The sequence below is a fragment of the Cantharellus anzutake genome, assembly GCF_015039405.1.
Source record: "Cantharellus anzutake strain C23 chromosome Unknown EI90scaffold_458, whole genome shotgun sequence".
In the NCBI taxonomy this organism is placed as follows: Eukaryota; Fungi; Basidiomycota; class Agaricomycetes; order Cantharellales; family Hydnaceae; genus Cantharellus; species Cantharellus anzutake.
Window position 1 is genome coordinate 1 of NW_024067408.1, and position 11713 is coordinate 11713.

At 49.3% G+C, this 11713-nt stretch overlaps 2 protein-coding genes across 2 annotated transcripts; both read right to left on the reverse strand.

Annotated features, from left to right (window-relative positions):
• Positions 1-402: 402 nt before the first annotated feature.
• Positions 403-1750, reverse strand: EI90DRAFT_1932932 (uncharacterized protein). The gene is made up of 3 exons (XM_039052347.1): positions 892-1750; positions 548-831; positions 403-489 (listed from the first exon to the last, which is right to left on the reverse strand). The coding sequence occupies exons 1-2, from the start codon at positions 1514-1516 to the stop codon at positions 569-571; spliced, it is 888 nt and encodes a 295-aa protein (XP_038907350.1). The 5' UTR covers positions 1517-1750; the 3' UTR covers positions 403-489; positions 548-568.
• Positions 1751-2807: 1057 nt separating this feature from the next.
• Positions 2808-3855, reverse strand: EI90DRAFT_3110896 (kinase-like domain-containing protein; the record flags this gene model as incomplete). The annotated part of the gene is made up of 4 exons (XM_039062641.1): positions 2808-3136; positions 3208-3276; positions 3329-3511; positions 3694-3855. 4 exons carry the CDS (start codon positions 3853-3855, stop codon positions 2897-2899), a joined length of 654 nt encoding a protein of 217 aa, XP_038907351.1. The 3' UTR covers positions 2808-2896.
• Positions 3856-11713: the final 7858 nt, after the last annotated feature.

An 11713-nucleotide genomic window follows, 5' to 3' on the forward strand; every position in this document is an offset into this window, starting at 1 on the left:
TCATACTCCATTTTCACACTCTCATCATTCTAACGTTCGTCTTAATGACATTTGTACATGCTCTCGCAAGCCTTTCCACCTTCACCGCAATGCTACTCCAATTGCGCAATCTCATTCCATTCAATATCGCAGCACTATCTTGATCCATGGACAGGAGAAAAGTTTGGCTTAGGGGGCATGGACGAAGCTGCATCAGACCCATTAAGTACAGGGTTAACTGTCCACAAAAAGGAGTGGGTGAACAGATCGATAAACCACACTCCGAGCCTAGCGTCGTTACGAGGAAAGTCATCATGCCTGAATTAGGGAATGCCAGGTACCACCGATGAATACTCCGCCGAACTGTGAAGCTAACCTATGCGTAGCGGCATGCTGAAGTTTCGCACGCTTGTGAGGGCCAACGTCGTCACCTAATGAGGCTCGGCCCATAGGTTATCCAGGATGGAGATGGAGTGGACGATTCGCCTGCTGGAAAATACTGGGAATAGCCTTCAGAGACTTTGGTCAGCTTCCTATTCGTAAGCATGTCAGGGCAGTTCGCAGTTACCATATAGCAATCGGGACTAGATCAAATGTCGGGCATTTCAAAGCCAGAGATGTCCAAGAATAGAACTTCCCCCTTTTCACCTCCTAGACACACCAATTCTTCATACTGCGCGATATCGGTGCTAGTTTCGAACCAATCGGGTAGCCAACAAAGGTGAATGGTTCTTTCTCCTTTCACGGCACACAGACTCCGCCTATCTCGGCTTAAGAAAACCGGCATCCGTGGTGGCGGGTAAATGGGGATATCAGTTGAGATCCATTGCAGGGGGTCTTGCAATTCCTCTCCTGAGAGCACATCGTGTATTTCAGCGTTTCCATTCGTACATTCAATGCGGATGCGCCTGCCGTCATTTGAAAAGTCAACAGTGAACGCATCAAGGCGGTAGATGCTCGTCCAGAGTGAGGTGTCCCAAACATGGACTTCGTTTACACAGGCTGAAACCAGCCGCTTTCCATCAGGCGAAAATCGCACACATTCTACCTCGTAGCAGTGCCCTTCCCAATCAGCTGTGTCGGTCCAAATCGGCACTTCTACTATTAACTGCGACGTGGAACCAAAGAAAACCAGGTAACCGCCGTCAGGTGAGAACGAGAAGTCGTATCCATCGACAATCCCCAATGCCGATAAGGACAATTTGAGGTGGACACCTTGATCAGGGTCCTGAACGTCCCAGATGTGGACGGTATCATCTGTCCTAGCAGCGAGATAACGACTATTTGGTGAAAATTCAAAGTATCCTGGCTTCATGCCTGCGTGATGGAAATGGGTAGTTGTCCGGGTTATGATGTCCCAGATGGTTATAGGGTTCTCATCTAAACGGGAAACTACGTAACGGCCGTCGAGCGACGTTGTCAAGCCGGACCCCTTGAACGCGTAAGTCTTGCGCCGTGTTGAAATGGTCCACAACTGGATCTCGTCACTGTTCTGCAAAACCAAATGTTGACCATCGGGTGAGAAGTTGATGCCCATGCTGGTGCAGTCCACTGCGAAAAGAGGAGTTAATGGTTGAGTGGTGATGTCAAAAACGTCCAGTTGACTCCTTCTCGTATCTGGAAAGAATTGGCGCAAAGCGAGGCAACGACTATCCGGAGTAAACGGTGAGGAATATATTCCAAGTGGAAGGCCTTTCCCTGGAACAAGCGCGAGTGTTTTCCAGTCTGCGGTATCCCATATACGAACTGCATCCCCAACTTCGCCAGCAAGATACTTCCCACCAGGGCTAAAACGAATGAACCCGGTGCCTCCACCCTGATCCGCGAGCTCCCCGCAGAATGAATTGGCGTTGTCCCAACTCCATATGCGAAGGATGTGGTCATACGAGCTAAAGGCAACAAGATGGCCATCAGGAGAAATGACAACATAATCAGGCTCGATGTCTCGCTCCAATGTGGCAGAGGTTTCCTGGGTCGCCAAGTTACTAACTGTGAGTCTCCTTTCCTCAGCGAAGACTACATAACGACCATTGGCGGAGACTGCGAGGCGGTCCTCCACTTCCGGTATCGTATATCGTGCGTACCAGACGACGTCTGTCGATCGTGAAGCTGATCGGATTCTTGCTCTCATGAACGTCCCGGGAAATGCTGACCTCAAAATACTCTTGTCAGGAACAAAGGAATGACTGCCACCTAGGACGGAGAGGGGACATTCATTGATCGCGTTGCGGGACTGCATTATCAGCTGGTAGAGGTCATAAAAAAGCTTCTTGAACGAGTAGTCCTCCTTGTCTTGGGCGCCAGGGTGCAAAATAGGGTTGCAGCGAATGAGTCATACGCACCGCCCACACGCGTAAATCATACAGTCCTTCGAGAGCGCGGTTAAGCTCTCCCATGATCCCCATGGCAGCCACCCAATGAAGCAGCGCAGGTGTGACTTGAGTGAGCGCTGCTAAGATTTCCGAATCCGTTGAGGGAGATCGACAAACAACGTTGCACCACTCGCGGCACGCGGTTCGAGTGCTCAGTGATATGATCCCATTGAATTCAGTAGTAAGCTCCGGGGTGTCTCTTTTGAGGGTATATCTCCAAAGTATTGGGAGGGACCCGAGTTGAAGCACATCAGAAAGCTGTTCTAACGTATTGACGGGGTTCGAAGACATTAATGCCATCCTACAACAGTGAGTCCGTGCGTTTTTTTTTTCGTGCAATAGAGCGCTCACTCGAAGCGGATACAGAGCTCAAAACTGCTCGGTCTCCGGTCTAAGTGATGTTCACAGCAAGACGCAATGCATTTCTCGAACTTGGTTGGGCTGAGCCAAACATATGGGGGTGTGGATTTAACAACGTCCGGAAGCTGCCAATCAGAACTGATGTGACGGTAAGGGCGCTCATTACGCAATATCTTGACAATGCATTAGCGAGACAAACCCCTATCCTGCATGCGATGCCTCACCTCTCCCGCCGTGCACCCAAACGCCCAAATGTCACTTGCTTCGTTTCGTTTTCCCCCGGCAAACAGTTCAGGCGATATGAATCTCAGAGTCCCGGCTACGCTCGAAGAGGGTGCATATATGGATAGATCATCGAGTAGCGATGATAGACCGAAATCACACAATCTTGCTACCCCGGTTGCTTCCATCACTACGATGTTTTCCTGTGATTTGAATTGAATGCACATTGAGGATTTTGGCATGGCAATGGTGAATGCAACCAAGGACTCCTCACCGGCTTTATGTCACCATGGATTATCCGCTTGGAATGAAGGTATGCAAGACCTTCGCAGGTGTCTTTAATCTGGAGAATGTTGATAATCATCGGAGGTCGATGGGAAGGAGATGCAGCTCACGAGGATTTGGCGATTTGCCGTGGGATGTCGACGGAGATAACTTTTGACATCCCCTCCATCACACCAGGTCGATATCAGGCTCACACTGATGTTGTCCCGTATCACTTTTGAGGTCCACCCAAACAGTGCAACTACATTCGGGTGAATAAGGTCTCGCCACACCCGAATCTCGCGCTTGAGCCTCTTTTATTTGAAAGTCGGCTCCTTGCTAAGGATCATGATCGTGGATGTAAACGCACCCTGAGGAACTGATCCCATTTACGATCATCGAAAACGGGGATTTCTTTCAATACTTTAATGCAGACTCTCTTTCAACGCCGCCCCAACATCAGCTGGTCCGATAAAGATGAAGCCATGGCACTCACAATTTCACGGTAATTCCCCACGTATATATCACCGAAACTACCCCAGCCCATTCGTTGCGTATCCTCTAAAGTAAACTGACCCTCAAGATTCGGGATTTCAGCCAGGGAAAGCTCATCGCGAAGGCGCTTGTGAGCTAAATGGACATCGGACTGGAGCTCCATGACTACGTAGTCGGAAGTAAGTACGTTCGTTGGATTCAGCACAGCAGGCCCCCGGCAATCTCAATGAACCATTCAATTGGCACATCGTCAGAAAACGGTATCTCGATAAATAAGAAAGTGCCTCTTTATATTCTCCTTACTAGCTCGGGTACTAGAGAATGCGTGAAGCTCGAAGAAATATCAGCAGTTCCCAAAGAGCTGTCTGGGCTATGTATTCATGACCTTGTCGCGCCAGATGCCTTGGACATGCTCACGCAAGACATCGTCATTGAATTAACATCCTGTTTGAATGAGACACGGTTCAACGGCTCTCGGTACGTAGTCTTGTCTCGAACAGTTAGCATTACTGGAATCGGCTCTTATAATGACGAAATTTTTTGGGCGACTATCATGTTCCCTAGTTGAAAAGAGCGTATGATCCTATGGATGGTGGTTAGCAAGGTTAGTCGGGGCGCTCGCCGCATAACTGGCAGATCTGATAAAATATAACTCCTGCATTACAATTAAACGGGTACTGTGGGTAGAGAAGACTTGAATGCTGGAGTGAGTCTGGAGCAAAATTGCAGGGTCATCAGCCAACGTGACAATGTGCTTCAGTGCGATCGATATTGCGTCGTGTCCATGCACGGAAATGAGGTTGGACGGAGTTGCGACTCTACCCAGGTGACTTAGAAGCTGCTAGCGAGGATTTGTGCAACATGTGAGGGGAACGAGTGGCTTGCCTGTAACACTGATCCACCGCGGGATCTGTCATGTATTATAGCTACCCGGACCAATTCAGTCTGTCGTATTGCTGGAGCGTGCCGTTCCGACGCCAACACGGAGCCTGTGATGATTTATTCAATAGTTTACAGTTCCCGGTGGCGTCATTCAGATCACTTGGCTAAACTCCACTCGTGCGCTTCCTTGTGCTAGTTATCTCTCCGATGAATGACTCGCTCATGTAGATCGATCTGTTTTCCATGCCCCAATTTGAGTCGCAAAGCAGTGATTACAGAGCCTACCGGAGCGTCTGACCAGTGATTACACTTCGCATTCCTCTGGAACATGATCTCGATATCAGCCTCTATCCAAGTAAACCGGAGGGGCTGGAATGTGCGAATCTTACTTTGGTTCCGGTGCCGGAGGTCGCTCGTGAAACACTCCAGCTCGCGCCAAACATCACCTATCGCATCACTCCAGTAATTCCGAAAAATGTCCCCGGGGTGGGGCCAGAAACGTCTGGAAAAACAATGCTTGACATTGTGCCATGCGCTGCCAATCGGACACGCAATGATGTTAAACGATGTCATGATGCAACGATCAGCGATGTAGCCCAACCCCCACCAGCTGCCCGCTTACTCAGAAATATACCAACGCTCCGAGATTCCCAAGGCGCACTTGCACTGGTTAGGGATGGCCTTGTCCGACTCGCCGATGGCTGCCCTGACTTCCGGATAACGACTACGCTTGCTGCAGTAACTCTGAGCTGTTTCTGGGCTATGGACCACAAAAACTACTCATGCTGAGTCTATATCACGTTTGAAGACATGAGATAGGCAGGTGACCAACTCGTAATGAAGACTTAGTCGCTCGTCCAATGAGATCGACCTCGATGCTGCTAGAATAGTGCCAGCTCAGCAATCATGGCCTTAAGGGAATATGTGACAGATTGGATGATTAATTTTCATCCGTTCAGTGAAGATCGTTGGCTTTCAGAAGTCTATTTCCAAAGACTCACTTGCGAGTTGTCCGGGTTCACTGGGCTCAATCGGGGCGACAGCGTGTTAAGCTTACGAGTTGGTGCAGGTGCCTCCTAGAATTTCAGTCGGCCTTACTCAAGCTGATGACTTTGTCGTTGTGTGAACACGCGTCCTTGTCCCAATTCCACTATAAAAGCTGCATCTGTTGGACCGGGTATAACCGAGAATTCAGGGGCCTTTCTAGCACAATGCAGGACAACACACCCTCTTCATTTAATCCAGTGCCTTCGTCAGGTTATGGAGAATCGTGTTTGGAGTGTCGGCGAAGAAGGAAGGTGAGCCATGTTTCCAGCGTCTTCCGCAGTACTAGGGTTACACCGGAAATGAACAGAAATGTGATGAGACACGGCCCGCCTGCCTTCGTTGTCCAAGGAATGTCCGAACCTGCGTCTATGAAGAAGGATACATTAGGACAAGCATTACTGATCGATTGGAAGGGCGCGTGCTAGAGTTGGAAGAAAGTTCCAAGTCTCTTCTTTCAAGGAGGAAATTTCTTCTCATAAACTTCTTGAGCGTTTGGAAGGTGGTTCTCCATTGACCATGACCACGACACGTCCATCATCCCCAACACTTCCGTTCTTCCCGGCATCCTCCCTCAGTACAGAAGATAGTTCAGGCATTTCTCGCACCGGAGTTGTCCTTTCGACTCCGAGCGAGATTGGCCTATTCCTCCGGCCTTCATTGAGGCAATTCTTCTCCAATTTCAGCAGACCGACGTCATGTCCGCAGGGCTCCTCGACTATCTTTTTACATACACCGCTTTTAGGTCTGATTTCCGACTTTCTTTCCAAGGCCCCGCGTTTTCCTGCCTTTCCGCGGACATTATAAATATATCCTCAATATTCCAGCTTTTTTCGATGACGTCCGCCAAGGGGGACCAACTACAGACCAAGCCTTGAAGAATGCCATTTATCTCACAGTGTGTCAGATTGGGGGATTTTCATCATTGGAGCCATACTTCCTTTTCGAACTTCGCGGTCACCTCGACTTTTCTCAGCCACCCAACGGAAGACTGGATGGAGTTGTGTGGGCCTCTGCGATACTTGGGGACTTCCTACGGTCCTGTCGTCCTTCCGAAGCCCGTAGCGTAGCGCTGTCTGCCGCTCGGTACACGTTTGAACGGGAATTATATCCACAGCGCGCCTCGGGTTCTGGTAGTGCTTCAGCCACGGCTCCGTCTGCTCCAAGGTCGGTTGATGATGCAAATGAAATTGCCTTATCGAGCGCCCTTATCTGACGGATACTCTTATTGTCGCACTCTCCGACGTGCCTTCGGAACTTCCTTGGCAGGTAAGTTTGAGGCGTGTTAAGAGTTTGCGTTGCTTCGCCTCACACATGACGTTCCCTTTATTATCAGGAACGTATTGAAGGCTTTTCGGTCGGATCCACAGAGGAGGTAAGCAACGCATTTCATCGATAGCGAAAATCGTTATCATCGCTTTCCCCCTAGGCAATACTGAATCGCTCACGCCAGTCGCTTTGAGCGTTCGCCAGGCCTCAATCCTACTCAACGCCAAACGGACCCTTAGGGACAATCCAGGTTAGTGTGTTACATGACACTATCATGATGAAATGACAAGTTGACGTGGCGTTCCCCTCTCTCAAAAGGTCAGGACGATGACACGGTTTTGAGGGAGCCCCTTGCGCCTCTAAAAGAAGCCGTGAATGCGCCTGAGTGGGCCGTTCCGATCAGCGATGCCAGGGGCATATACTTTCTTGAAGAATACAAGCCCACCAGCCCATTCATTGCTGTTCACCGCGCAATGGCCGCAACGAATACGGTCCTGCTAAACATAGATGCTTCCGATTCTCAGTCGTATACGGCGATAACAACGGCTGCGCAAGAGTTGGCGGACATTGGGGAGGCACTTATCGGGCGTGGAAGCATTTCAGCTATCCAAGGCAGCATTGAGATGGTGGTAAGTTATGAAAAAAAGCCTCCTATTCGTTTAACCTTAGACTCCCCCCAATACTCCAGCATTCTACATTTAGCACTGTACAGTGGCTTGTCAAGGATGCCTGTCTCCATCAGAATTCAACGTTGATGGAAGAAGTAGGGCGTCACCTCACTTCGGCTCAGGTGCTTCAAAGCTTGTTGGACTTTCTGCTTCACTTCACGTATTTGTACCCTGCTTGGAGTATGTGCGCCATCATCTCGTGTTTATTTTCAAACTAATCCAGAATGTCTTGACCAACCCCCCCCCCCCCCCTTCCTCGCATATTACCACATTGCAGTCCCATGGATGCAGCCTCTTCACCAGCTTCTGAAGGCATGTGCAGAATAATGATACCATCGCGCTGACCTGTGCCGCACCTTCTACAAAGGAAAGGGACATCAGAGTCCGCTTTTATCGTACGTCCATGCAAGTATTTCCTTTCATTTCCGCGTATTGATCTCCCGATCTAACTCGTCTTTTGGTTCTTAAGGTTAGGGGGGTGATGTGGCGCAATGGTGCCGTATATACCTGAGAGAGGTTTCTGTTTGGACAATTCCGATGTTCTCATGCACATCGTCGAGCATAGTTATGGATTGTGTTCCGCCGTTCGATATTCGTAAATATAGACAACAAGATGGACAGCCGCGTCTATGATGTGTTAACTAGCCTGGTTTTTGGGATCAGGATTGATCTGTGTGCCATGACTGTTGTTTGCTTTACTCTGTACTATCTGCAATCTCAGGCTTGGTCGTAAGCATGGTCAATGTCTGCCGAATATTGAATCGTAAGCTGGTGAGGAGTCTGATGACATCGGACCTCGTTCGGTCGCGTCGTCGCACGATGCTCATCGCATCAGTATAATTTTTGCATCCCTAAGGCCCAGAAGATCAATGCAATCTTCGAGAAGCCAAGCGGGCCTATCGTCATCAAAGAGGCACCTATGGTTCAACAGAGCCAGCTTGAGCACTCGTTATTTAAAGTAGGTATTGTTCGACCCACTATCCTGAATTTAATCCTGATTACATGAGCGGCCTAATCATATCAGCCAGGATCCAAATCCAAAAAGGCCTGCCCTTTTGCAGTTGCCGCAATGTCCACTTCTAACTCGTACTCTATTTTCACTCTCTCATCATTCTAACGTTCGTCTTAAATTTGTACACACTCTCGCAAGCCTTTCCACCTTCACTGCAATGCTACTCCAATTGCGCAATCTCATTTCCGTTCAAAACCGCAGCACTATCTCCATCCATCGACACTGAACAGATCGATAAATCACATTTCACATTCCGAACCTAGCGTCGTTACGGGGAAAGTCATCATGCCTGAATTAGGGAATGCCAAGTACCACCGAAGAATACTCCGCCGAACTGTGAGGAAGCGAGCCTAGTATGCATAGCGACATGCTGAGTTTGTAATACAAGCCGGGTTTGGCCTACTCGGGGCCAACATCGTAGGTTGTCCGAGGTGGAGATGCAGTGGAGAAGTAGACGTTTCACCTGCTTGCGGACTTGCAAACATCGGAAATGACTTTCATAGACTTTGGTCAGCTTCCAATTTGTAAGCATGTCAGGGCAGGTCACAGTTACCATAGAACAATCGGGACTAGATCAAATGTCGGGCATTTCAAAGCCAGAGATGTCCAAGAATAGAACCTCCCCTTCTTCGCCTCCTAGACACACCAATTCTTCATACTGCGCGATATCCGTGCTGGTTTTGAACCAATCGGGTAGCCAACAAAGGTGAATGGTTCTTTCTCCTTTCACAGCACACAGACTCCGCCTATCTTGGCTTAAGAAAACCGGCAACCGTGGTGGCGGGTAAATGGTGGGGAACTCCTCAGACACATCAAGGCGGTAGATCCTCGTCCAGAGCGAGGTGTCCCAAACATGGGCTTCGTCCCAACAAGCTGAAACCAGCCGCTTTCCATCAGGCGAAAATCGCACCCATTCTACCTCGTAGGAGTGCCCTTCCCAATCAGCTGTGTCATTCCAAATCGGCACTTCTACTATTAACGACTCCGACATGGAATCAAAGAAAACCAGGTAACCGCCGTCAGGTGAGAACGAGAAGTCGCATCCTTCGAAAAACCCCAATTTCCAAAAGGACAATTCAAGGTGGACACCTTGATCCGGGTCCTGAACGTCCCAAATGCGGACGGCATCACTGGTCCCAGCAGCGAGATAACGACTATCAGGTGAAAATTCAAAGTATTCTGGCTTCATGCCTGCGTGATGGAAATGGGTAGTTGTCCGGTTCATGATGTCCCAGATGGTTATAGGGTTCTCATCTAAATAGGAAACTGCGTAACGGCCATCGAGCGACGTTGTCAAGCCGGACCCCTTGAACGTGTAAGTCTTGCGCCGCGTTGAAATGGTCCACAACTGGATCTCGCCACTGTTCTGCAAAACCAAATGTTGACCATCGGGTAAGAAGTTGATGCCCATGCTGGTGCACTCCACTGCGAAAAGAGAAGCTAATGGTTGAGTGGTAATGTCAAAAACGTCCAGTTGACTCCTTCCGGTATCTGAAAAGAATTGGCACAAAGCGAGGCAACGACTATCCGGAGTAAACGAGGAGTATCTCCGAAGTGGAAGGTCTTTCCCCGGAACAAGCGCGAGTGTTTTCCAGTCTGCGGTATCCCATATACGAACTGCATCCCCAACTTCGCCAGCAAGATGCTTCCCATCAGGGCTAAAACGAATTAACCCGGTGTCTTCACCCTGATCCGCGAGCTCTTTGCAGAATGAATTGGCGTTGTCCCAACTCCATATGCGAGGGATGTCGTCATATGAGGTAAACGCAACAAGATGGCCATCAGGAGAAATGACGACATCACTAGGCTCGATGTCTCGCTCCAATGTAGCAGAGGTTTCCTGGGTCGCCAAGTTACTAACTGTGAGTCTCTTTTCCTCAGCGAAGACTACATAACGACCATTGGCGGAGACTGTGAGGCGGCGCTCCACTTCCGGTATCTTATATCGTGTATACCAGACAACGTCTGTCGATCGTGAAGCTGATCGGATTCTTGCTCTCATGAACGTCCCGGGAAATGCTGACCTCAAAATGCTCTTGTCAGGAACAAAGGAATGACTGCCACCTAGGACGGAGAGGGGGCATTCATTGATCGCGTTGCGGGACTGCATTATCAGCTGGTAGAGATCATAAAAAAGCTTCTTAAATGAGTAGTCCTCCTTATCTTGAGCGTCAGTGTGCACAAATAGAGTTGCAGCGAATGAGCCATACGCACCGCCCACACGCGTAAATCATACAGTCCTTCGAGAGCGCGGTTAAGCTCTCCCATGATCCCCATGGCAGCGACCCAATGAAGTAGCGCAGGTGTGACTTGAGTGAGTGCTGTTAAGATTCCTGGATCCGTTGGAGGAGATTGACAAACAACGTTGCACCACTCGCGGCACGCCGCTCGAGTGCTCGGTAATATGATCGCATTGAACTCAGTTGTAAGTTCCGGGGTGTCTCTTTTGGGCGTATATCTCCAGAGTATTGGGAGAGACTCAAGTTGAAGCACATCGGAAAGCAGATTTAATGCATCGGCGGGGTTCGAGGACATTGATGCCATCCTACAACAGTGAGTCCATGTGTGTCTTACGTTAGTAGAGCACTTACTCGAAGCGGATACAGAGCTCAGAACTGCTCGGTCTCCGATCCGAGCGATGTTCACAGCAAGACGCAATGCATTTCTCGAACTTGGTTGGGCAACGCCAAACATGGGGGGAAGCGGAATTTACAGTAGTTAGAAGCTGCAAATCAAAGCTGATGTGATGGTAAGGGCGTTCATTGCGCAATATCTTGAGGATGCATTAGCGAAACAGACCCTTATCATACAGACGGTTCCTCACCTCTCCGGCCGTGCACCCAAACGCCCACATGTCACTTGCTTCGTTTCGTTTCCCCCCGGAAAAGAGTTCGGGCGATTTATATCTTAGGGTCCCATCCACGCTCGAAGAGGGTGCGTATATAGGTAGATCGTCGAGTAGCGATGATAGACCGAAATCACACAATCTTGCTACTCCGGTTGCTTCCACCACCACAATGTTTTCCTATGGTTTAAATTGAATGCACACTGAGGGTTTTGGCATGGTGATGGTGAATGCAACCAAGGACTCCTCACCGGCTTTATGTCACCATGGATTATCCGCTTAGAATGAAGGTATGCAAGAC